General features: G+C 37.5%; 2 protein-coding genes across 9 annotated transcripts; both read left to right on the forward strand.

The window, feature by feature from the left end:
* The first annotated feature begins 1,130 nt into the window (after positions 1-1,130).
* LOC146462954 (uncharacterized) lies at positions 1,131-7,316 on the forward strand. Its single transcript, XM_085085201.1, has 7 exons — positions 1,131-1,479; positions 1,920-1,967; positions 2,528-2,739; positions 3,566-3,655; positions 4,443-4,776; positions 5,802-6,098; positions 6,970-7,316. The coding sequence occupies exons 1-7, from the start codon at positions 1,131-1,133 to the stop codon at positions 7,314-7,316; spliced, it is 1,677 nt and encodes a 558-aa protein (XP_084941327.1).
* Positions 7,317-13,312: 5,996 nt separating this feature from the next.
* On the forward strand, positions 13,313-27,601 carry LOC146462955 (melatonin receptor type 1C-like). Of its 8 annotated transcripts, none has more exons than XM_085085205.1 (3): positions 13,313-13,437; positions 21,708-21,877; positions 24,471-27,601. In XM_085085205.1, the coding sequence occupies exon 3, from the start codon at positions 24,495-24,497 to the stop codon at positions 25,521-25,523; it is 1,029 nt and encodes a 342-aa protein (XP_084941331.1). In that variant the 5' UTR covers positions 13,313-13,437; positions 21,708-21,877; positions 24,471-24,494; the 3' UTR covers positions 25,524-27,601. The 8 variants fall into 8 exon arrangements, with proteins under 8 accessions (XP_084941331.1, XP_084941338.1, XP_084941333.1 ...); XM_085085207.1 differs by lacking the exon at positions 13,313-13,437 and adding an exon at positions 14,724-14,903; XM_085085208.1 differs by lacking the exon at positions 13,313-13,437 and adding an exon at positions 20,609-20,632.
* The last annotated feature ends 333 nt before the right edge of the window (positions 27,602-27,934 follow it).

Genomic DNA, 27,934 nt, shown 5'->3' on the forward strand with positions numbered 1-27,934 from the left:
TGACAGTATCCTGACTTCCAGCTAAACAAATTTTAATTTACTGTGTGCGTTAAAGCAGGGTCCCAAAGCAAACTCGCGGAAAAGTGAAATTAATAATGCCGCCACCGTTTGTATTGTCCACCAGGTTATCTAATTCCTTAAACCAAATATCCTGCTGCGGTTTCCACGCTCTGTTTGCAATGATGCCTGCTTTGTATGAACAGTTTTGAAAGACATAAAAAGCCACGAAAATTGCTCAGAGGTACAGCAGACGGGGCAGAAAAGGATACGGTAAGGATCATTTTTCTTTTCAATCGTTATCGTTACTTTAAACTTTGATATTAAGTTTAGTTAAGTTTACTGACTTTGTTAATATTCTTCTGAAACTGGATAATTGTCCGGGCCCCCCAACAACAAGACTTAAGCCAAATACTTATATGCCTTTTTAATAGTGTCTTACCAAACAATTTAAGGCTTGACAAAAGAGATATTTGTGCAAGCTAGTGCGGTTTGTTCTGTATAAATTCTTTATCATGGATATTATTGGAGTCGAATTCAATTTTGTGTGCTCGAAGATCCGATTGGCTTTCCCAAAATGCTAGGTAGCCTTATATTTCGTACCCTAACCAAGAAAGCTAGCGTTAGCCCTTCGTAAGAGCGATTCACTCTGGCCAAGGCCCCACGCTAGAAACGTCAGCACTCGAAGCTCTTTACGGTGGCCAATTTACTCTTTGTTACAACTCTGTTGATAAACCAATCATTCGTTGGTATTAGAATAGATTGAAGAAGGAAGAAAAACTCATAACAGAAACAAAGCGTGAAACTTATACCTAAAGGTTAAAACTACAAATTGTTTTTGCCGCTTTGGGCATGGATTTCTCAGTACGCTGGCCAAAGGGAGATGAGAAGCTTTATCCAAAACAAGACAAAATCAGAATTTAATAACGAGCTATTGGTCAGGACACTATAAATGCTTCCTGTTTTCGGTCAGTGTGTACACAAAACGGAGGGCTACTGAGCAGGGCAATAGAAAAAATCTATCGATGTGTCCAATATCAATGATTTACTATGCAATCTGAAGATGTAACTAAAAGACAAGGTTTATAAAATTTTATCTCTGTAGTTATTGGTGTGAAAGTTACAGGCCAACCATGCATTCTTCCGTCTTCCTTATAATTCTTGGTGTTGCTGTGCTTAGTACCCATGCCTACGAGGACCCAAAAGGTCTTCACTTTGTAGGCGTCGGTTATAATCTGCTAGAGGGGAACCCAGAGGGTGGTGACGTATCAAACGGAGGTGTCGACCCTGGGCTGCTCTTCACCAGAAAGATCTTCCAACTGACTTGGGACATGAATAAGATTTCTGTTGATAAAAAATACCAAATACCGGATCAGGTCAGCTTCGCGCCTCGCGCGTCCTGTGTGAAATCAAACAAGAAAGACGTCTTCTCTGGTTCCAAGAGTTATCAAGAAAAGCTTAATGTTGATGTGGATGTCAGCGGTGAGTAGAGCTGTCTAACAGAGATAAAAAATATTTTTATGTTAAAGATCTTAATTAGTGTGAAAGGATTGAGGGGGTGGGCAGGGACTAGGCTGGGTCATATGGGTTAAATTTGTTTTTGGATCTCTTCCTCGCTTCGAAAGACGACTTTTGTTCGATTAATCCGCTGTCTTCCCTCCTGAGAACCCAACATTTCCAAATTTCAATTCTTTCAAGAGACTGTTCCCAGTTAGTGATCCAGGCTAAATTCATTGACAGTTAAATAAAGTAATTTCATTTTGAACTGAAATGTGACAAATAGTTCTGTATGAAAATCTAAGGTAAGCGACAAACCGGTTTGGCCCGGTTTGGAGACAGACCTTTGTAACCTTTGTGTTGACGAATGATCCTTGATTTTGCCCCACCTCAAATTTGTAATCTTCTTCTCATTCTTCCCGCAGGAAGCTACAGCTCAATACTGTTGAATGTTGCCTTTACGCAAAGTTCAAGTAAGAAAATTAATTCAACATTGTATTGATTAATCTCATTCAACAAGGTAGGCTGCCTGCCTTACCAATTCTCCCGCATAGATACATCCTCATTAATCGGACTCATCACACGAGACTCCTCGCCAAACCTTTCAACTGAACATATCCTCTTTTGCATTAAGTAAATCACCTATTTTATAAAAAAATGAGCTTATATTTTAATTGCTTTTTTTGCGTGTTTATTTCCTGTTTCTAATTTCTGAGCGTAAATAACTTGAGAAAATTGCTATTATGTAAGTACTGATCTATGATTGATTAAACGAATGAATGAATGAATGAATGATTGAAGGAATGAATAATCTCTATTGATAGAAAAGTTAAAAAGATTAAAAATTAAAAACAGTTAAAAAGACATCGATTGATTGAAAGCTCAGTTCTCAATCTTAGCAAAATAATCATGTCCTCACTTGCTCAAGGAGTTAACTTATTTCATACCAAGGGTTTGTGTTGGAGTACTGTCAATCATTTCCCATATTCTACCCTTGCAATCCAATTAATTTTTATACTGTTCTTGGTGCCAGGATTTGAGCAAATGAAAAAGGAGACATCGAAATATCACAACGTGTTTTATGAAGAGAAGGATGTCTGCAATAAAGGCCGGGCCCGATACCAGCTGGACCTGGCTCCAGTCAAGAAGTTTCCAGTGTCATTGGACTTTGCAGCTGCTGTTTGTGTTTTGCCAGAACAATATGACGAGAAAGCTTATTTTAATTTCATTGAGAGATGGGGAACGGTAAGTGTTTTGAATCTCTTTGTTTGCATGGAAGTAAGCTAGGGAGAAATTAAAGAAATAAGACGATATGTTTGGTTCTGCACGGCCTATTGCAAAACTGAGTGATTGGCTAATACAATTCCAATGTTCTGACCGGTATAGAGACCATGGGCCATTACACTATCTCCCACAAATATCGTAAGTAGGTAATTAAGCAACGACGGCGATAACGACGGCAACAAGAACGCCAAAAAAAAATAGGTAAGGAAAATCAATGATTATCGTTCTGCACAGTCACACGTTATATGTTTTTGTACTTTTCTTTGCCGTCATCAGAAAAATAACAACATGAAATGGCCAAATTCAAGGTTTTGTGAAGAACGGCAGCACACAATGGTGAATTTTTCATTCTCTTCAATTCCTTGCTTGAATGCCGTTTCATCAGTAATTTAGTTCCTGGATATTTCGCCCAAATTGTACAAGTTGAACGAATTGGAATAATCGCGAAGTATTAAAAGTAAAGCGAAGTTATATTTTCAAATGACGTTTTCGATGCCGTTGCCGCTTTCGTTGCTTAAGTTCGCTAGTGTGCCCGCGCGTCAGAAAGAGAAGAAATATCAATACGTCAGCAAGATTTAGCTATATTTCGTGGTTGTTATTAAAAAATATATGAATTCCACTCGTGCCTGTTGTCTACAAGGTGATTATAACCAACTCGGCTCGTTCTTTGTTATCCTCAGCTGAAAGTGAAAATTACAGTATGGATTTACTGCATTCAGTTGCATAAAAATAGTAACAAAACTTACAATATACAGATATGTCATTAAACAATTTTGCTTTCTTGCAGCACATTGTCGTGGAGGTAGACTTGGGAGAGAAAAGTGTTGAGCGCTTCAAGAGTTCAAATACTGAGTTCACCAAGTATGCGATGATGAACGTAAGAACCAAACTGTTTTATTTGCTTAAGTATAACTTGTATGGAATTGAGTAGACTTGGGAGAAAAGAATTGAGAACTTAATTCAAGATTTCAGACAACGAGCTTCATGATTCAAATATACCATGAGAAATTCAAGAAAATAGTTGTGTTTTATTTTCTTGTAATCGTTGTTTGTCGTTTAATAATTGTTCATATAATTGCTAATGAAAGTAGCAACCACCCCGCCCCCCTGCACGCCAGCCGTAGGCTTAACCTTTTCACTCCCATGGGAAATATCGTATTTTTGTAAAACGGCAACTGTGAACGCCTACACCAACTGTAATACACCAATTAAAAGTTTTTATCTGGGGCATTGTATAAATCATTCCAGCTAAGACAAAGGAAGTAACAGAAGAGAATGAAAAGTGTTTAAAACGAGAAAATATAAACCTTAAAATACATCTCACTTCTCGTATACACTGGGCATACCCCTAAACTATAGCTAAATTTGCAGATCTCAGCACATAGTTTGTTGTCAAATGGTGACTTGGTCTTAAAATTGTAAGAGGAAAAAGCTACAAAAAATGGAGGGGTGGTTAGTCATGTCTTATGTAGGAGGGGGATAAGATTTTATGCTTTCATTGTGTAGATCTCTCCAAGATCTGTTTGGTGTCCAAATTTGATACAAATTGACCCAATATTGGACATGTAATGACTATTTGTGCCATATGTCACTCTTGGGAGTGAGAGGGGGTAAGTTAGGATCGCTTTCAGATTACTTATTTTATTTTATTTTTTTTACTTCAGTCAGATAATTCCGTATCTGTGTCTGGAGGTTACTTGGGGTACAAGGCCTCCTTGAAGGTCGACGTTAAAGTGTTCAAAGAATCAATGTCACAGGGAACCAAATTTGGCGAGCACAAGGTAGTCTTCAAATCTGGAGGCCCCGAGTTACCAGAGCCCATTGGACTGAAGCTGGTGCCTATTGACGAGGCTTTTGATGTCAATTTTTACTCAGTCATTAATGCCCATCAGTCGACTCGATGCGCTCACTCTGATTCTCTTCTCAGAACGAGAAAAGCGAACGTTCAGGAGGCATTAAAGGAGTACCCACGTCTTAAGAAAGCTCAAATTCCTGTGGGTAAGTCGAATGGGCCCTTTGCAGCTAACTTTCACATGGTACAAAATCCAGCATGCTGGAGAGGGACAATGCAATGCAACAACGCAATGGGACGCCCAAATCAAAGAAAATTCAACTTTGACTGCATGAAGTTGCTTTGTTTAGAATGTCCCAGTGTGCAACTCTCTCTCTAGCAAGGTGGATTATGTACCATGTAACCGTTAAAGGGCCCATTTGTAACAGGTTTTAACAAGCGTTGATTCAGTGATTTAGGTAACGGACATACTGCAGATATTTGTAGAATCTGATTTTCAGTATGATTACTTAGAATCACCTAGCTTTTGAAATTTATGGTATGGATTGATGGCGATCTCAGCTGGGTTTATAAATTCAAGTTCATAGTCTAAAAACTTTTAAGAATTTGTTTATGCTGCTTGCACTTTCAGCAACTATTTTGGGTACGAAAGCAGCTGTACGCGCCGCAACCACTGAAACTCCAATCAAGTGAGCGGCGAAAATCTTACTTACTCAGCTTTAGAGTGGATTTATTTTCAGATCGAGCACTCGGGGACTAAAACTCGTCGTTGTTAATCATTTTCTAGCTCCTAGAGAGCATGTTCAAACCGCTTCATTGACGATAATATGGGCGCCATACGTTGTCTCTGTTTTAAAAACCAAGATGAAAAAGCCGGGGGATAAGAAAGCGCGTTTATTTTTTTATTAAGTGTGGATTGTGGATGGGAATATCAAGTTTATTGTTTAAAAACCGAATCACTGTGTGCTAATGCAATTCCAAGGATTTGATTGGCTTAGCAGCCGTAGTATGAGTCATTATATCATGCCCGAGAAATAGAGACCATTAAATTACCTTCTGGCTGTTTATGCAAAACGAAATCAGCAAGATCAACCACATTTCTTGATGGAAACAATTATTCAACACGCGCTTGTTGGATATGAGATGATTATAACCAACGAGGCGCGTATCATCTCATATCGAAAACATGCTCGTGGAATAATTGTTAAGTATATTTTTCATATAATTTCAGATCCTGAAGTACGTATACCTCTTACCTGGCCATTGGGTACCTACGGTCTTCCAATGCCAAAGGCGGGATGTCCGAAAGGTACAAAGGTCATTTGGCACGAGGGTACACGTTATCAGGACACCGAAGATGCCTGGGGAAAGAACTATTGGTCCAATCCCTATGATTTGGCTGGAAGGGTTTGGAAAAATGACATGGAACAGAAGTTTTGCATGAAAACCCTGGCCAAGGCGTCCGAATACAGCTTAGCTTGGCCTAAAGGGCAATACTGCATTCTGAAGAAAGGGCCTTGTCCTGAAGGTGAGTTTTTTTTTTGTTGCGATAGTTTTTTTAGCAATAGAAGTAAGAATTTTAAAATTGATAAAAGTTGCAATGTAGCTCGACCAGAACCACCTTATACATCGTATCAACTGAAAATCACGAACATACTGCTGATACCATTAATAGCTTTCCCCGCTTGAAATGGCCGTACTTAAGGATAATAAACGGCACCACAGGAAAGTACTGCTCAGTAGCTTCCATTTGAGTGGCCACACTTTAGGATTTTATTCGCGCACTAAAAGGTTAGAAGTACCTTGCACGGCATAATAGAAAGCACCACTGGAAAGTACTGCTCAGTAGCTTTCATTTGAATGATTACAGTTTAGGACTTCATTCGCGGACTTAAAAGAATTACTGACCTGTAGCTTTCATTTGATTGGTCTTACCTTAGGATCTCATCCACACACTCAAAGGCATAAGGCAGAGCCAAATTGAATAGCATAATAAACAGCCAGGGAAGCTTAAGTGCTGCTTAGTAGCTTTGATTTGAATGGTCACACATAGATTAGAACAACCTTGCACAGCATAATAAACAGTACCACACTAAATTACTGCTTAACAACATTCATTTGAATTGTCGCACTTTAGAACCACATCGAACAGCATAATAAACAGCACAACAGGAAAGTTCTGCTCAGTAGCTTTCATTTGAATGGCCACACTTTAAGATTTCTTCCACAGACTCAAAACGTTAGAATCACATTGTAAAGCATAAATGACACCGCAAGAAAGCTTTCTTAAATAGCTTTCATTTGAATGACCGGACATCCACAAGCCCAGAACCAAAGTGCACCGAGTCGAGAATTCGGTCCGTCAGTAAAACCTTTCAACTTTATAATTTTACATATAGGTTTCAATGCGGGATGGATCAAATGGGACGACCAAAATATAAGGAACGACAACTCCATCAAGGGCCAGATGCCAGATGGTTGGTATGACAAGAACACCAAAATAGATTACTGCTGCCGCCAGGATGGGCACGCTACAAATGCCATCATCCTCCCCACCGAGTCCCCCTTCGTCCTACTGAAGTCAAATACCCATCTGTGTCAGCATGTCAGAGGGATGAAAGTCAGGAGTGAATTCTTCCACTGGGACTGTGAAGATTGGTTCCCAGGAAACAAGGCTGGTGGCTCTAGACCCTACGCTTCTATTGGAAAAAATATCAAACTTGACTACTGCTATTACTATCATTAATGTGCGGCAGTCATAATATGATCACTCATTGGGATTTGCTGAGTTAGAAATGATTTTAAGAAAAGATCATTTGTTGGAGTCAACTGTATTGATTTATATTTAGTGACAATAAAGAAATGTAACCGTTGAAACTAGTTTCTTTGAATTTGTTCATGTGTATGTTGACATGCTCCATTAAGGTAAAATTAAAAGTACATTGGAACTCCGACATAAATAACCCATACATAGCTCCATATGACGAAGATCTTCGTGTATATAACGGACGTTATTATTCAATACATATTTCAAGCCCGTAGGTGTTTTGGGAACAGACTACCCGCGGTCATTTACCGCCTCCACCCCCTCCCCAGTCGCGGAGGCTAAGGGATTGTTTATATACGCATCTGTTTTCGATCGCTCTTACTTCAAAAACGTTTCTTTTTTTAGTTAGCTATGGGCCTTCGTCCATAAAAACGATTCGAAAACGGTAATAAGAAAAAACGCTGTTAAAAAAATTTAAAAAGTTTCCAAAATAGAGATTTACCCTTTGCCTATAGATGGCGAAAACAAATAAAAATGCGGTTTTACAAATGATGACGCACGAACATTAACAAAAGTCACTTGAAAGCAAGCAGCTTTTTCAATCGCTTTTAAACGTTTAAGCTTTCACAGCGAAAGGAAAGAAAGTATATACGTTTAATTGAAAAAAACGAGTTTTAAACATCTCATTTGTTTCCGCGATTGAAGTTGCCTTGCTTGTTAAATTCATAAAGTAAACAATTTTGACGCGAGCTTTATACGATCACAAACGAGCGCAAAAACTCTGTAGGTTAATAGAATATTATAAATACTGCGAGGTTTTCTATGTCTTTTTAGTGTTTCTTCACCTGCCATTCGAATAAATCATCGAGGCAATATTCAAATGCTTTGTTCCACGAAGCTGTCGGCAACCTTGAAGAGAATCTGACACTGACACTGATAATTCGTAAAGAGCATTTCATTGATTATTCATGTTTCCTTCACGAAAGCTTTAATTACCAGGTGTAATTTTTCAACAAAAGTGATAAAACATCCCTTCACGACCTTAAAAGACCGCAGATTAACGATCGATGAAGGAACTAAATTTCAACCAGGAAATCTCTTTTTTGAAAGGTAAGAAATAAGATAATCCCTATCATTAATAAATCGCGTCTTTTCTTTATTTTCCTGTAGGTCGAAAATATCAAGAGAGAATTAAAAATATTTAACTAGCCGATTTTTATTCCTTCAAAGTTTTAAAATATTACCAAATAAAAAGGCTTTTTAAACAGTTCTAAACTCTAGATGTCCTTATTGACAAAAAGAAAAAAAACTAAAAATATATTCACGTTAAACGACGATTTTTACTGAATTAGAATATATTTTTTGCCGTATTGAACGAGTTGTACCCAGCTGTATTTTGATCATTTGTTTGCTTTAAAATTTTTGCGAATAATCAAAAACATTAACGGTGCTACAGCAAAACGAGTAACAAGAAAAGTAAAATGAAGGCGAAAAAACCTCGCGTTTTAAAAGGATTTTTTCTAAAGAGGTAAAACCGTTAACATCCACTAAAATTTTACGTTCTTGAAAAGCCGGTCGACTGAATTCAACAAGGAACGTTTTCTATTTCAGTATATGTCATAGTCATACGAAATTTATACATTGGCGCAACGAATGATTTCCGTACGAAAAATCTGGGCTTCTGCTCGCGTTTCAACATGGACAAAGAACTTAAATATTTAAATAGTACTGCACTGACTTTTCTTTTCTTAATTTTTACATGGGGAACTGCTAGTTAATAGCTTTTATTCGAACAATCAAACTTTGTAGTTTCTCATCCACAAATGCAGACGTTGGAACAACACAAATTACTCTAGCAACTATAGCCTGGCGAAAAAATATCACCGTCTTGCTCAAGATATGGTCGCCAGTTGTCCTTAATTTGTTATATTCTTAGGGACTAAACACTGTAGAACATACTTCATTGTAATCATAGGCTATGGCAGGCTACAGAATCAGGTACAAGAAATAAACTACGCTACCCGCTTGCAACTTGTCAACCTAGAGGTATCTTTTCTTGGTAGAAGAAATGATAATTCATTTTCAACGATTTTGTTGTATAGCACCGAGAACTTGTCGTTTACTTGCATGATTTTTACACCGTTAAATATTTTCCTTTAAATTGACCTGGCTTTGTATTTTCTTTACAAATTGATCTTAATATTCGCATGTTCAATTCCTTGAGTGTATTTCGTGAATAAAACATTTATTTTACAATTAACTCGAGCATATCTTAGATTATTAGTGATTAATTATAATTATCTGTCCTATTTGTTTGGACGAAGACTCGACTAGCACAAGTTAATAGCCTAATGTTAAAGACAGTCGACGTACGGTTGCAGAGGGTCACTGTTCACAATTGGAGGATGTTTATAGAAAAGTTAAAAAATAATTAACTTAAACTTTCGGCGACGCCCTGTCTTTCTCAGAAAGCATTCTATCACAAATGCCGGCCCGTTGTATTTTTATTAAATACTTGTTCAAAAGTGTTTAATTTAGTCGTTAGCCTCTTTGGCGTTAGCAGCTATAGGCCTTCATTAAAAGAAACACGAAAAACGCCATTTAGATTTAAAATAGAGACCTTTAGGTTCTAGCTTGAGTACATAGGACGACTTCGAATTTTTCCAAGAGACAAAGAGCGCGCGCGAGTGAACCAGTGTCCTTTTTGGCGGGAAAGCGAGATAGCCTTCTGGTGGCGAAAACAAGTCATCGAAACGTAAGTGATCTCGTCATTTTGGAGACGCAAAAGGTCTTATAAAGGAAACAAAGGGAGATGTAAAGAATCGACGATAAGAGGACACAGAAAAAATCTGAACCCCAGATGGGATTCGAACCAACGACCCTCCGTGTATTAGATTGGATGCTTTAACCTCTGTGCTACTGAAGACTCGTTGGCGAGCAAGGGTCATTTTTGTGGGTTGGACTTGCGAACCTCATCACGCAGTCACGCAGTCCACCACAAGCAACACATTAAGCTGGCTTCACTGCATCACGCAGTCACATTAACTGCAAGAAATGCCTCTCCTATGAAGAAGCCTCCAACCAACCAACCTATGCCACTGCAGATATAAGTATTATAAAGGAAATAAAGAGAGATGTAAAAAATCAAAACAATTGCGTCAAGTTTGGCGCTCACAAAGAGTAAAATGAAGCTTCCTAGCCTATATCTCTTCTTAGTATTTCGCTTAGAACTTGAAATCAAATCTCGCATTTGCAGTCGTATTCGCAGTAGAATATAAATGTTTCTAATATAAATTCCTTTTAATTTGGCAATGAGAGTAAAGAACAGATTTAAAAAGGAACCGCAAAAACAAATTAACAATGTAAAAGAAAACAAGGGGACTAAAATAAAGGAGGCTTTTCACATTATCTGGGTACGTTAAAAAGATCCGCAACTTTCAACTGAAAATATCCACTTTCTGGAGCAGTCTTATGTCAAAATTTTTACAGTCAAAAGTCACTCTTAATATAACAGTGATTTAAAAGTTTTCACTCACTCAAAGCATGCTACATTAAAGTTGCTGAAATCTTCTGCTTTTTTTTCTGCTAAAATCATCAAAATTATCTATTCCTCTTTAAAACATATCTTTTTAATTGTTTATGGATAAGGGACATACCAGCTCTGCTTTACTACACTGTTTTCGAAAAGAAATCAAGCTAGAGATATCTTAATCGACTTTAGCTCACATTTCTATCTAAACCATACCAATTTTATCATTCAGCTGTACTGCAATACACTTTTATTTATTTATTTATTTATTTATTTATTTATTTATTTTTTATAAGAACAACTAATTTTGGGGCTGAGGCTAAACGTTCTTATTTTTGTTTGGCAATTTGAGCCTGAAAAGTTCTCAAGATGTTCTTGAGTTACCTGTTATAGTATTTCATTAAATCTAAGCGACGTGACCAAGACACGAGTTCTGATTTCTCAACGGCAGTCGAACCTATGACCTTCCGATTACTAGTTCAGATGTTCTACAACTGAACTACAGGAGACTCGTGGGAACTAAACCAAGCCATATACCTACGATTGTAACCGGATAACGGCCAGTTCACTAGATTACACACAGTTTAATATTTTTTCATCTTCCTCCCTGGAAAAGGAAAATCTGTCGCCTTCCTTTGCCCTTTTAATTAAGCGTCAGCGGAATTATTGGCGATAATATGGTAAGAATATAATCAAAAGAGACGACCGATATAAATAATTTACTGTCAAAGATGTGTTTTTTTTGAAGAAGTTTGTATAAAACAATTGACGCAACCAGATGCAAACGACTTCGCAAGCTTTTCGATGATGAACTAAAAATTGCCTTTTATAAAGGTTTGTTTCTGGTAATGGATCGTGACTCTATTGTGTTTCGGCTGATTAACGGTCAAATGATTTAAAGTTTGTATGTTATTGAACCAGCTGAAAATTGGCGAGATCCGTATTACCATAATACTGTCGAAAGCTGCTTGCTACAAAGGCACTGACATTGAGTTAAATTTTTTTTTTTCATACCAAAATTTTAACATGCTTGGTAAAAAATCTCACAAAAAATGTTTGGTTAAATAAGAAGCAGCATTGTTTTGGTCACCAAAATTCACTGAAATCGTATTTTAGAGCGGTCTTGTAGCTAAATTTACACACCTACGTATTGTAAAGAAGAGAGAGCTTAATTTTCTCGTAAAACAAAAAGTTGAGTCATAGGAATATCTGGTAAGTTACTTCTGGTAATTGACTGTTATCCAATGCTAGATTGTTGATATTATAGTTTTCATTGAGATCTGCTTCAAATTTGAAATCTAAGACAAAATATACTGATATTGACCATTAATTAGTGACTAGGACGTTTGTATGCATACAGAACGGTAACATTTAAGATAACAAGAACAAAGAATGGGTCATTGGAAGCAACCCGATTGGTTCGCCGTTATCAGTTTTTCTCTTGCCTGTGCACACAATGCGGGATGTCTAACTTATACAGTGGCCAAAGGCAGCTGTTATCAACCATACCCGAGTGACTACTCTTACAGCATTAAGAGAGCAGCGCATTATTAAGTCGCTTCCAAACTTTGCTTTCATACAGAGTCTCCACTTTAAATCAGAGAAAAAAGGTTAGTGCACTTTGCTGTTATGAATAGGTTAAAGAAAGATAGAATTGTTTGAGCTGTCTCATTGTTTTGAATAACCTCACCACAGCTCCGCTTATTTCTTTACAATCGTATTTTGTTCTATATTATATTAGTTTCGTTGGTTTCGCTTCTTTGTTGGACTCAGAATGTCCTAGAGTTTGTTCAACTGTTTGCCGGCTTGATTGTTTGCACCCAGCTGTTCGCTTCGATGAAATAACGGAAGGCATTACTGACCCAACAAGGAAATTCAGATTGAAGAAAAACGTGCCTTTTCTTTAGCGAAATGAGCATGACCTTGAATTTTCTTAACACTGAAAAACTGTCTTAGTTTTCGAAAGAGCAAATGTGCCGTTTAAAGTACGAAATAACGTCAACTAGAATTTTTGGAAAGCAAGCAACGGCTTTGAAACTCGGCGAATAAGATTCGGCTTCTATTAGCTCAGTTTCGAGAGCACCTGACTTCTGTGCGGTCCGTTGCCGGTTCAAACCCCGGCTGGACCAGCACTCAGGATCTTTAAATAAGTTGCAAACAGTTAATTAGACGTTCTAGTCTTCTCTGGTTAAGGACGATAAGCTGTAGGTCCCGTCTCACAACACTTGTTCCTATTAATCCGTGGGACGTTTAAGAATCCACACGCTATTCGAAAACAATAGCCGGACGTAGTCCCTGGTGTGGTGGTCTATTTTTATCTCTGATTTCACTGCGTTCGACATTCATGCGTGGGTTGGGTGGGTGGGTGAGATCAACATATATGGATTGATTGCAGCTGTCAGTGTCTTCTTTACGTGATGACGTCCGATCTCACCCCGCAGAAGAATCATAAACCGCCATGAGACTAGTTTCAGCTTAAGAATCTGAAGAGATCAACACATTGTATCAGCTTACTCAAATCTGTCTTCAAATGAGCCTTGAAACGTTGTATAGAATACAGGAGACAAAATTGTAAGTCTTTTACTTAAATGTTCCCATTGTACTTGACATGTATTGATTCTTCACTATTTGTGGCTGTTTAGATGTTTGTCCGCTGTATGTCAGCTTGAATTGACTGTTTTAAAACTGGTTGTTTTTGACATGCTTGGCTTGTTTCAGTCGTTTTTCTCTAGCGGCTCAGCTTCACTGTACTGGACTGTAGTAAGACTGTTTGTCTGATTTATTTTCTAAGAAATAAGAGAACAAACGCTGCATTGTAAATTAAGTGGTGAAAGAAAACCACTACATTTTCTGCTAAACATCACTCTAGCAAGGAAGAATGTATCGTTGACCTCGGTGATATTCGAATCCACGACTCCCAGATTTTTTTAATTTTTTAAATTTTTTTTTCAATTTTTATTTTTATTTTTATTTTTATCACTGATGCTCCACCGAGTTACGAGGCGAGATTGGAGGAAGTCGTTGGCAATTTAGATGATAATTCGCTCACTCACCGCAGAGTTAATTCTCAGATTTCTCAGTTGTAGAACCAGCGCTACGCTGCACAACATTTCATCCTTCATTTTCTTACTAGCTTATTTCACTGTTTTCTAAAACTACGTTTATGCGTTATCTATATCATTTCTGCAGCGTTTTTTTAATTGTTTCAACTACTATTTTCCTGTTATTGATCTTTTTTTATTGTTCCCGAACCGAAGAAGTGTTTACATCAGAGTTTAAACATAAAACAATCAACACGCGAGTTTTTCCATTAAAAATCACCAGACTATGTCTATCCATTTCGCATTCTCTTGCATATACAGTACAAGAAGTCTTGGTTTGATTTTGCTCAAATTTTTGTTTTGATTGTTATTTTTTTTCCCGTTTTTTCATTCAAGCTCAGGTAGGAATCGAACTTCCCCTTACAATATCAGTACGTGACCAACCATGAAAGGAAATGATTACCTAATTACAGTCATTTTCAATGTTATAGCAACTATCTTTCATATTTCGACAGGCCATGAAACCAGGCCTTATAAGTCTTAAATGTAAGCACAATTGATTTATTTTGGCGTTCGACGTAGAAAGAACGCACTCCTAACTAACTACGTTTGGAGACGACAGGACGACGTTGCCATGGGGCGACGTTGATTGTTTTTGGGACGTGTATCTGGCATTCCCCGCATATTTTGCAGGGGCGGATGTCATCATCACCAACTTGGCAAAGTAGAGAGAGCCTGGTATCGAGCGAACGCACTCCCTTATCTTTGATTATTACTAGAATGATTGAACTCGACTCTAGGTAATGAAAGAAGGTTTATTTGACTTCAGACTGACGCTGGTGAATATCAAGAAGTCAATCCGAGGTCGATAAAACGACAGTTTTGAAATTTAAGTCTTGCGAACTAAACGGTCGAATTCTACCGGAGGTTACGGAACGGGGTCCCCTTAGAGCCGTCGGTGTAAAAATTACCGGATACAATTATCAGCCATTTTAGGTGAGTAGATGCAGTTAATTTTTCTTGTCTTTTGGCAATAACTAGAAGTTTTTCTGTAGGCGTTGACAATGCTGGATGACCAGAGTTGTGGACGATTTTTTTTTTAAGCTGCTAAGAGGGGTTTTCACATTATACTCGGATTTTTTCCTTTTATGCTTATACTTGGAGCCAACAAAATCTTGCTACTATATATGCTCAAACGACTTCACTTTTACTCTCCATTATGCTCACGTAAAAAGTCAGGATTTTCACTTCTACATTTACATATTTTTCTTTAACACTTTTTTTATATTGAACCATGAGCAATGTCTCGATGTAATCCTCCATCGCTCTGGCTTGGTTAGTATGAAACGAATTGTAATCGGGCGATAATGAGGAACAAGAACTAGAGTACGCCATGTGCACTGCCTAGTGAGGTGCCATGTACACCACACCTGGTAGTTTCCACACTACTGTTCTGTTATCTTATTGTAATGCTCAAAATGATTCAGGCATAATGTGTAAAACCCTTGCCTCTACCAGCGCACTGAGTATAGATATCGCATAGGACAGTCACAAAAATTTTACCGACCGACAAATATATGAGAGCAGTAAGGAAAACACGATGTTGATATTGGAAGTGGCTGAATTGTTAAATGAGAGGATTACTGGACGTTACATTGCGTTAGTATACATCCACTAAATGGAAATTCATTTTGCGACTTTGGAAAGGTGATATTTAGCCACACTTTATAATCACAGTTTTCAAAAATATGTTGAGGCTTTTCCTATGGAACAATCTTTACAAGAAAATATTGTTGTCTCAGTCAATTTAACGTTGTTATGATAAAAAGTGGACACAGAAAGTTCTTACTTCGATACTACACCGAAAATGAAGAGAAATGGAAAAATGCCAGTTCAAATAATGACAGTGTACCCATATCATGATGAGAGATCTTTTTTTCCATCTAGGTACATGAAAAAACGCTGCGAGATAACGAACTTGAAAATGAACCATGTCGTGCTAACAGTAAATTGTTAACCACGCTATGCTAATAAGGCTTGGAAAAATATTGATTATTGAGATGCGAGCTTCCTTAAAATGGCCCCAATGCAAATGTTGATCGTGTGAAAGTAATTAAACCAAAATATTATTTCAAATGGCCAAAAGTATGTGTTTATTTTACGTGATATTCCGCAAACTTTGTGCGTGCGAAAGTAATTTAAAACCCCCAAAGTTACCTCAAACAGCTTAAAGTAAACTTGTTCCACATAATGCTTCCGCAAACATTGATCCAGGTCACGAAAGATGGGACCGCAATGATAAACCTCAACGCAGCTGGTTCAACTCGCTCACAACTAAAAATACGCTTTTTCCTTTCCCCTTTGCAAAAATTACTATCCACCTCGTAAATTTTAACCCCATCTAAACGGATTTTTTTCATCCCTCAGAAGACAAAAATGGTCGATATGAAATGGTTTAAGGGTTGAATCTGCTTGCATGCTGCGATAAAAATCCTCAGAATTTTACATTCGCTAATGTTGTCGAAATACTAGAGTTTATGATTATGTATGTAAAAGTTTCATGCCATCCAATGGATTACTTAATGCTTCCAGAAGTAAAAAATTGGTAGTTTTCATTAAAAAAAAAAGTACGCGAAGGTACATATTGGTTAAAAAAGGTTAGGTTTTTGAAGTTTGGGCAGATTGTGTAAGCTTAATGCCTTTTCTTGTTACTACTCGTAATCAATGCAGGAAAACAGTGGATAATATCAGGCAAATATAGTTCAGTTGGCTTTGATATAAGTAGGGTAAGACATGCAAAGCACAACCAGGTCAGGTAGAGGTTCATTGTAGTTCTCATACGTTATTACAGGCAATTTTCGCCCAAATATACACTCGGGATTTTGAAAGGACGATATTTGTTTAACAATAAATTGTTGCCACATTAAAAAACTTGTCGATTCCTTTTCAACCGGTAGACAGAGAACAATGTTGTTTTTGGTAATCAAATTCTTAAGACTGCAAAATAAAATAAAAAATTCTGTGGTGATCACGTTAAGATTGGTATCAGCAATGGCATTGATCAATAAAAGTGCCTAAAAAATATTTCGACTAATCAGACATCTCAGATTTATAATGGGGACAAAATTTCCCAATATTTTGATTACACAAAACTAAGCTTCACCGAGACCAATGAAAGCGTGAGGAAAATGAAAAAAATAAAGAAAGAACATTAAAATATGAAAATCAAATGCTGATATAAGTTAAGCGGTGACAACCACGGTAACAACGACATTGCAAGAATAAATATCTATAACATTAACAGGATATGGCATATTGAAAAGTAAAAGGACATTTTGCAACGCGTCTGTTCATGGTATTAGGCTCAAATATATTGCCTCTTAAAAATAAATAGCCTTTTTTCTCTTTTGAAATGCTGTCTCGTTTGAATTTATGAGCCGTCAGTAACTAGGATAATTTCAAGGTTGTTGAAAGTGAGTTTCCGGAGATAGCAAAGTTGTGTGATGCGAGAGTGGATGGATCGACATTTTTTCTTTGCTTAAAGCTTTTTCGACTGTATGTCTGTGTACCGTGACTCCAAATCGGACGCTGATTTGTTGTTTGGTTTCACCGATGTACTGTTCGTTGCATTTGGTGAATGGAATCAAGAAGACTGCATCGAAAGTCAGTACGTGCGTGAAGTGGTGATGTTTGCGTGCGATGTCTTTCAGAGTTGAAAGTACATGCGTGATGCGATGTGAAATTACGTGCACATACGTTATGTTATGTCATTTGTTTTTCGCTTTTGACAAGAAGGTCCTCCTTTCGTAGCGTCACATCCTGTGTTACAATGACATACTACATGTGTGTTTAAGGGTAATCTGCGTCATAGGGCATGTGCCTTGGTGCATGCTTCGTAGTTGTTGGCAAGGCCCTTATTGATATCTAAGAAGAGAAACTGAAGTCTGGCTTATCTTCTTAAAGTGGTTACAGTCCCGCACAAAAAAGGTATGGAGCATTTTGGTTCATCCTTGATGGAAAGCTGCCAACCTCACAAGTGACTTAAAGAGGTAAAACCTCCGATAGAAAAATGGTGTGTGAAGCAACGAAAGGTTCTAAACAAAGAAACCGACTATCGTCTAGAATTTCAGCTACACTAAGCTAAATAGTAAAAAAAAAACAATGTATGTACAGAACTAAACTTTAAAGAAGTCAAGAAAAGAGTGATAACAGCTTAATTATTTCAGCAAAAGTTACCAGATAAACTTTCTAGTTAAATGTCATATTCGTTCCCGCAAACGGGTCCTTTTTTCAAATTTAGATTTTGTTGAGAGTTTGATTATGTTAATTTATTAAAAAAAATTAAAAAGTTCCCACCGCATATGATTATTCAGCTCCTTGGTAACCACCTTTCTTGGCAATTAATGTCGTAGTGCAAAACCATCGATGCAATTCTTCCTAACTTTGAAACTCGGCAAAAAATGTTTGGAGGTAAATTGGTTTGTAAAGTAGTTCTTATCTCTGTTATCCTATTGAGACTGCATGGGTTTTGTTTGTCTTCTGGGTTCAGAGAGGGGAAAGTTCTGCAACCCATTCTCTCGCTTATTTTGAGATGAGCAATGGGAAATGATGACTCACGCGATAAAGATTCAGCCTAACCGTTCCCCTTCATAACTTCTAGAGTGCTATGGTATCGTTATGACAATGAAATCTGAAAGGTCGAAAGTACGTCCAAGGCTGGAAATAGTGACGTCACGTCACGCCAGTGTAATTAAGTTCTGATTTCCAAAAGATGGCCACCTTGGGTCCACCATCTTGAATTTCTGCATTTCGCCAAAGCTTTGAAAAGCCAACAATATTGACCAAAGAACCTAATTGACATAAAAGAATGATTACTGTAAGATTTGGTCATTTAAAATTTTGTTCATTGAAAGTATGAATATTCCAATTTCTGGTTTGCCTGCCTAACAAAATTTGGTTGCCGTGGTAACATCAAATTCAATCAACACTGACCTACTGCATCATTCGATCCTTTAAAAATTTAGAACCAGTTTAATCTTTTACACGCCTACGGTATGGAAAAACAGTAAAACGTAGCATAGTCTTACATTCGGCTTCAGTTGGCTTCAAGAATAGTCAACACGAAGGCTGCACCCATCACAGGCGACCCAAGCTCAAGCTGTGTCTTGCGTAATAGCGGTCACGGCGCAAATATAAGAGTTTGTATGGGAATATTTACGTTTGGTTTAGGAGGTACAAATGCTGGAAATTTCTTTATAATAATGACATACCTTGCTTCTTAGGTGTATTGCCAACTGTCTTTTTTGCCATTTAGTGCTGATTTGAGGCCATTTTAGCGAGTTATCACTTCCCTGAGGGGTACCGAATGGTCCCATTTAATTTAAAAGTGCTCGTAAAATTTGGCCTTTGCTCGAATTGCTCGCAAAAATTACACGGGTGCTCGCATGCTCGTGCTCGCAAAAGTTTTGCAAATGCTTGCATGCTCGCATTCTCGTTAACATGTGCTCGATTGCTCGAAATTTCGTTAATCCTCCGTTGTAGTTATTTTTATACATATATAAACGATAAATTAGTTATGATAGGGTTAAAACAAAAAGGTTTAAACATCCTTAACTCTGGCTTTAGTCTTCCTTCAACAGTTCAGCCTGTAACTATTGTTCTGTTTTGGAGGTGTCAGCCAGATTATTAGCTATTACCCCGGGGGGAGTACTCCCCTATATAAGGTATATAGGTATGTGCCGCCCCAAAGGGTATGGTTTTTGAGCCGTTTTGGTCTGAAAACGGGTATAGATTTTGACAATTACGGTCTGAAATCGGGTCGGGTTTTTGGGGCGGGGAACATTTACGAAAGCTTACAAACATATTTTTCTTCTCAGTACGTAACTGGAACGACTAACTGATAGCGAGAAAAAGAAATAGATAAACTATGTCATTCCAGCTTACTTTTACTCCTTGCGTCAACTTCCGTTCGGCACTGATGCATAATTATCAGGTCTGAAAACGGGTATGAATTTTAGAGGTCAGGTCTGAAAACGGGTGTGGGAAATGGCAATTTTAGGTCTGAAATAGGGTCGGGATTTGAAGACGCGGGCGGCACACCCCCACTAAGAATTCCGAGGAGTACCCCCCCGGGGGCTATTACTTGGCGTAAAACAAGGTGTCCTATTAATAAAAGAGAGATTTCGGCTAGCGGAAAATTTACAAAGTACTCGAAGTACTCGCTGCTCGCCATCTGTATTTTTGTTAAGTGCTCGCTGCTCGCAAGAAAAATTGACAACTGCTCGTGGTCGCAAAAATAAACACAATGCTCGCATGCTCGCAAATGCTCGCAAAGACCATTCGATACCCCTTCCTTGGTTTCCCATTCCTAGGAAGTGATAACTCGCTACAATGGCCTCAATTCAGCACAAAATGGCAAAAAGACAGTCGGCAATACATCTTAGAAACAAGGTATGTCATTGGTATTAAGAACTTTCCAGTATTTGTACCTCCTAAACCCGATCATAAATATTCCCATACAAACTCTTATATTTGCGCCGTGTCCGCTATTACGCAAGATGATCATCGCACACAGCTTGAGCTTGGACCGCCTGTGCACCCACGTTAACAAAACTCCCCACAACTTTATAGATTTAGAAAACGAATTGAGAAGAAGTTGTACAATGAGCCTTCTGGAAGATTCAATTTAAAATAACTGACGCCCTCCCTCTTCTTATCGTGATAAAGTAAGTGATCATTGTTTTATCACAGCTAAAAATTACTCGAATTTTAAATTAGGTTCATTTAAATCAAGTTTTCGGCATTGCGTTGACTTTGTTTTGTCTGGCAGTTATTGCCTTGCTATATTTTTCTGTCTATACCGCATGTATAGATAATTAAAAGTGCCACAGTGTAAAATTGTATTCAGCCTCAGGTCGCTTCACGAATAATCAAACGTGAAGGCTTAACAATGCTTCAGCCTTACAAAACGAAGTCGGGCGTGCTGTCTTTAAAACCATTAAAGCTTGTAAACGGTTGAGTACTGTCGTCTCTAAAGTCATCACTTTTGTCTGAATGTTAGTCATTCATTGAGCCTTCTAGAAATGCAAATTTAGAAGGTCTGACGCCAACTTTTCCTATCAAGAGAAAGTATTAATAATAATCATTGCGTTAGCATGGCAAAAAGTCACTGAATTTTAAACGAAATTAAATTTTCTGCCGGCCTTATTGTCTGTTTTCACTTTTCTATATCCGTTCACCAAATGCTCTTTTGGAAGCGAGGCTCTCATGCGGAGATGTTGCCCACACAGACAATTTATTTTGAGAGAATCATTATATTAATTCCGTTGAAAATTATATTGCATTTCTTAGACAAAGAACGTTTACAAAGTGAAATTTAAATTAGAGAAGGAAAGCGCAATAATTAAGATAAGAGGTAAGCCGGGGAAAGGGGAGTCATTCCAATTTTCTTTCCTGTTTCAATTTTGGTTCGAATTTTTTTTTTTTTAGATTCTCGTTAATCTATTGATTGGTATAAATCATTTTTGCTTGCAGAAAGTTTCCGCTACGTTCGTTTGTATTCTTGCAACGAGCGGTTAAATCACTAATATATAACTGAGTGAGCTGAACACGTCGATTTCTTTTTGTTTTCTTAGTGCGATCACACGGGCTTTCAAAATTAGCATCAGTACAAATACTAATCACGCTTCTTAAGTTTAGTGCAATTTACTTTTCTTTAAGATATTTTAACAATTTGAAAGTTGTTGTCATTTTGTTGGCTGATAATTTAAATATTTACCATATGCTTTCTTCTACAAACAGGCAAATTTGCATGGCATCATCCCTTTTTGGTCATTGAACAGCCCTCGAGGTTCACAGATTAATCAGAAAAAACTGCAGCATAAAACGCCCTTTCCAGCTTCTCTGACGATTACAGTCTCGCCCAATTCGACTTATAGTCGATTTGACTTCTCAGTATCAGCAGTTTTCAGGTAAGCTATGGCTAAAAATTCACTTATTTTTCAACGATGGGAGCCTCCACTTCCAACCTTACCATTTATAGCCAGTTAAAAGTGTAACTTATTAATTCGTAAGGGTTATGATGTTTATTATTGGTGGGGCTCTGAAATAAATGTGGTTTACCTTTTATGTAAAACTGTGCGCCAGAATAGATATTTGAAGCCATTTGTGCAAGGATATACGCGATTTCTTACACATTGTAGATGATTGAAAATTAAGATTCATAGACAGTCTGTCGTTTGGACCGCATCCTTCCTTTTAAATTAGGAAATTATTGGCAAACACATAAAATCGAATTGGAACGGAAAATTTTCTTAAAATGTAAAATGTAATAACAAGGAAGTTTGCATGGCATCATATATCTATCCGCCATTGAATAAGTCCATGGGGTTCACACTTTAATCGGTATATACCGCAGCTAAATACACACTTTTCATCTTCCTGGTGATCATGCCCCCATCGACTTATCAGGGGCACCCAACGACAGTTTTCTCTCAGATCCTTTGAAACGCTGTTTTAGGCTATCTGGAGTGCCTTTAAAGCTCTGTAGGTTCATTTTAGGCCACGCTATAATATTTTTATCTGTTCGGTCATTCTAGGGCAACCTGGGTCTTTTCGAAATGACAAGAGCATCTTTGTCCATTTCCCGAAAACTTTAGGTCTTATTTGCTTTCCGAAAATCTTAGCTGACCTTTTTCGGTACCCGAAACGACATTTTTATCAATCCGAAACACTAGGCCTTGAATTTCCCATATCACGAAAGTTGGACGTGAAAATTCCCTTCAGAAAATTGTAGGGGATGAAGGTCCTTCCGAACAGATCATTTACCGAAACGATCCATTGGGTGCCCCTGACTTATATTCGATTTGGCTTCTAGCTACCAGTTGATTTCAAGTGTAAATCACTTATTTATAACATTAATATCTACCACTGCAAACCTTAGCATTAATTTATGTAGGATAGAATAGCAAGTTAGGAAGTCATTGTTAATCTTAGTACACCTTATAATGGTTACTCTAGTTTTGGACTGATATTGCTTTTCTCTTCGATAAAACTATAAGCCGGCAAGGATTAATTTCTTTTAAGTTGTTAATGGTTGTTAAATTAATAACAGTGAGCCACTGGTGTTTCGATAAAGTTTCCCTAAATTAAATTCGAAAGTACGGTCAAATTCAAATGGAAAATTTCCTTAAATGTAAATTTTTCTTTCTTTGGAGAATTGAAAAATTGATGAATTTATGAACGTATTTCTCCGTTTAGATTTTTCTACTTTTTGACAAACTTGGTAAGTTTTTAACATTCGTCTTTGTAACTTTCGACAGCCGACCCTAACACCTGCCATCCACAATATCATTTTACCGCCGAAATCAAATATTCTTTGGAAAGTGGCAAATTTTATTTGATTTTAACAGGAAAGCAACTTGACTTTGTTTGGTACAAATCAACAAATGCACTAAAAAGGAAAAAAAATTGCTGTCCCCCGCCCGCGTGATTAGGACGTGAACACGCTCCGCAAAGCCACCACTTATAGAACACTTACAAATGGCCATCAAGGAAACTTTTTTCAAATGTCACTTTCGGGCGTTTAAAAATGGAATCATTCTGTCATCTCTAATTTAGGAGCTTTCTTCTGGTTTGCCACGATTTTTTCATGAAAGTGAAACGACATATTGTGTCCCTTCCAAAACAAAAAGAATTAATTTTGACATGCTACGAAATTCTGAGGTGTCATTTTATCAAAAATAGCTCCAGTGTTTGATATATATAACAGTCAAATGATCAGGACATTTCTCCAAATTTCGCTTTCGAGCGTTTAAAAATGGAATCATTCATCCTTAAAGGGGAAGTATCACGCAAATTTGCTGTCAAAAATGTTTATCTGTCAGTAGAAACAACGAGATAATTGTCAAGTTTGTTATAGAATTATCACCCCACTGCGATTAGTCGATTAGTCGATTAGTGCCTCTGGCCAGAGACAGAGTAAGCCGGTATGGATCGAAACTTAAAAATGTTAGGGTAATGTTTTTCAAGTTCTCGCATTTTTGTTTCCAAAATGCCCTAGAACAGATCACGAGTTGTTCCTTTCAAGAATTGAGTTGACTTATTCCCTCTCGTCATTCTAATATTATTTGGCAGCTGATTGAAGATCTTATTTCATCATTTTTAACAAAAGATATAAAAACATCCCAATGGATTTAGGAGCTTGCTGCTGGTTTGTTACAACCCTAGTTGAACGTAAAGCGAACTAAGAGAATTAACATAAGATTGACATGCTGCGAAAGTCTGAGGTGTCATTTTATCAAAAATAACTCCAAATTCTCATAACAGTCAAATTCGGATCTTTGATGACCATGTCAAGTCAAACTTGCTCTGCCATCATATGTTCATCATTATTAATTGCTAAAATTTGAAAAGAATTGAACTTTGTTTGCTGCGAATCAGTCTTAGCAAAACAAAGGAAAAGGTGTTAGTTTTTGCAGCGCTAATATTGACATTATCGTCAGCGACGAATGTAATCACGGCCAACACGTACAATACTACTCTTTTTATCTTTTATTCTTCCAGAGAACCGACTGTCGCTTGGTGCCAATGTCTTCATCCACAGAACCGAGGAAGGCTGGAATTGTTGTTCTAGAGTCCGGCAGTCTCATTTTACTAAACTTGGTGTCTTTGGTTGGGAATGCTCTGATCTGCTGGTCTGTTTATCGCAACCGGCATCTCAGGACCACAACCAATCTTTTCATTGTAGCCATAGCAGCATGCGATCTCACCTCCGCCATATTCGTGATGCCATTTACGACTGCTGTGTTGATCACAGGTGAATGGGTTTTTGGAGATGTTTACTGCAACATCCAAGGTTTCTTCACGGTGTTAAACATTTATGCATCTCCATGTCTCATGACTCTCACAGCCTTCAATCGATATATCAGAATTGTGAGGAGCCATGACACTTACCAGAAACTTTTCTCCATGAGAAAATGCACGCTGTGGATCGCCGCTGTTTATTTCGTTGTTGCCGCTTACGTGTTAACTCAAGTTTTCGTGGGGAACCAAAAAATCCAATTCGTTGCCGGATATGCTGTCTGCTCAACAACACATCTCAGAGAGACCGCAAAGATAATTCACTACAGTATAGTCATCCCAGCTTTTGTCGTTGGCCCCATTCTCATAACATCAGTTTGTTACTACAGAATTTTCCGAACCATAAGACGACATACCAAGAATGTTACTCCATCGTTAGGAAGCGGAAGTAATGTTTCATTGAGCATATCAAGCCGGGAGTTACGAATCAGTATTTCCCTCTTCGTCGTGGTTATTGTCTTCGCATTTTGTTGGATACCACTATGGGTCTTGGCCTTGATGTTTCGATTTAAGCTCGTCGGAAATCTTTCCAGGCATGTCACCCTGTTTATAATGTCTCTGGTGTTTGTGTCCTCCACCGTCAACCCATTCATTTATGCCGGCATGAATGGGTCATTTCGGAATGAGTTCCGCCACATTTGCAAGTGTTTGCCGCCATCAAAACAAGAACCCAGTTCGTTTCACTTACGGCAATATAGGAAAAGTGAGACGGACGGACAAAATGAAAAATCTTTCCACACGGCCGTCGAACTTTAAAGAAGCTAACTACTATTAAGTACTCTAAACTACGTGTACTGCTACTTTAAAACTTTAATTTCAAACGGTCACAATTATTGCTGGGTATTCGTCCTGTTCATCTTGGAATGCTCCAAGGGGCTCAGTGTTTTTTTTTTTTTTTTGAAGAACGATTCCGTATTAGAACAAAGCAGATCTTAGCAAGAGTTATGGGATACAAAAAAAAAAAAAGACGCATTTTTCAAGATAATTGAGGAGCTAAAAGATTGGTATGCATTTTAAAGCCTTTGTCGCTTATAGACCATTTTCATGAAGGCGTCATTTTACTACAACTACTAGAATTCATTTCGTTTTCCTTTTGAAATTCAAATTTTGTAATCCCAGTGGAAAGCGAAGAACAATAGCTCAAATAAGCATGAGAAAACAAAAACCAGAAGGATTCTGGTAGTTGTGGCAAAATGACTCCATAGTGAAAATGTCTTATTATCTCTGAATAATACGTGGTTACCAAAATTATTTTTTTTTGTGGTTAAATAGCCCTTGCTGAGACCTGCTTTCTCCGCATCGTTAGTCTGCTATGCAGCCGTTGTAAGAGTCGTCACGCAACGTTTCTCCCAACAGTGGAAAGGCATGTGGTTGGTCGAAGCAGTCGTCAGGAGGGAGAAACGTTGGGTGACGTCCCTCTATGTAGCCATAAACTGTAGTAATACCCTTGTATTTGGAGGTATCGACATGCAGTCCCTCTTTCGTCAACCCAAAAACTATGCTACCTATGTATCGCGCGCAAAACAGTGAAATGCAAGATTTGAGTGGTCATATGTAGATTTTTTTCATATACGGACTCAAAGGTTAAAACAACTTTTTGAAGCAGAATAAACGGTTCCACGGGAAACTGCTGCCCACAATCTTGTATTGTGAAGGGAAATACTTTAGGCTTTCTTGTACAGACTCAAAAAAATTATTGTACAGAAAAAAAAAACAGACCGCAATTTACTTTAGGATTTCATCTATTGACTCAAAACTTATTTAGAACCATACGAATATACAACGACAGAAAAGTGCTTCCCGGAAGTTTCAGTTGAAAGTTTACACTGTAGGAGTTCAAACCAAGGCTGAAAGGTCAATAAGATCTGTATGTACCTTTCAAACGGCTCTATTTTCACTGGACGCTGGTAACCTGCAGATGCACTGTTTTTTGTTGTTGTCGTTATTTTTGGGAGGGGGTTGGGAGCATTGTTCTGTTGTTCGTTCGTTTGCCCTCATGATCGAAAAACCATGTAAGACATTGCAAATGGTGCAGGTCGACCCTGCAAAGTTTTTTTAGGCTATAACAAGCTGCTCAGGGTAACGCGGGTCTTATTCCGGAAGTAAATTACTATAGATCCAGTGACAATGTTAAAAGTTTGTTCTCTATGAAGTACAAATAATCATATTTGTTATTAGTATTATTAAGAATATGAATTGAAATTATTAGTTATTATTAATTCATTATTACTATTTGGAATTAAAATAATTTACTTAGAATATTAGGCGTTGGCCTGCTAAAGAAAGCAAGTGCTGTCAAATATTCGAGGATTTAAACCTATAATAGCGAAAACGAATAAGAAAAAAACAAAAACAAAAAAGGGAGCATAGAAGAACGGTATTGAGTCTAAAATATATGCTAAATAGACGTTAAACTTGTCCAGTACTTAATAGCTGAATTTTTAAACAGTTTGATTCAGAAACGTTCTTATACATTCATGTTGTTTATCATTTTTGTGGTCTAATTTGTAATTCACGATTACTGCTTTTCAGCCTTTTAGGAATCATTAATAGATTATTGTTGTTATTATCGATTCTCTGAAAAAACTGAAAATCCTTCTCTAATTTTAAAATACTACTCAAAATCAACAAGGATTATGTCATCGTTCTAAGCTAATTTTAATATCTGACTTGAGCATGTCATAGCTTCTTTGTGATTATTATAATTTTCTTTAAAAATTATGTATTGTGTTGTTTACAGTTAACCGTAAATAATCATCCACTGCCTATAGCTATTAAGCTTATGCTAGTGATGGTGTGATTAAGTGTAAATAATAAAAAAACAACGCCTTAAACTCTTTGATTTATCCTCAATCAGGTTTCATATGGAAAAGCTTGGAAATGCCGGATACCCCCTTCAGACACTTAGCCAAAACTTGTTCTCCTTTATAACGCTTCATAATATAACATACAAAGGAGAATATCCCCTATTTAAGCGGACAACAGGATTATTCACATTGATATTTTTCGCTGTTGTGCACAAAATATAAACAATAACGTAGGCACTTGACCAATTATGTCCCGTGGTTGTTGATTAATCACCAAAAGATTTTACTGGACCCTGGGCGCCACGTCAGCATATTCCTGTGCCTCTTGTCGTAAGCTTTTGTTGAGGTTTAACAATTATT

Source organism: Pavona decussata, unplaced genomic scaffold, assembly GCF_977016875.1.
Source record: "Pavona decussata unplaced genomic scaffold, jaPavDecu1.1 SCAFFOLD_184, whole genome shotgun sequence".
In the NCBI taxonomy this organism is placed as follows: domain Eukaryota; kingdom Metazoa; phylum Cnidaria; class Anthozoa; order Scleractinia; family Agariciidae; genus Pavona; species Pavona decussata.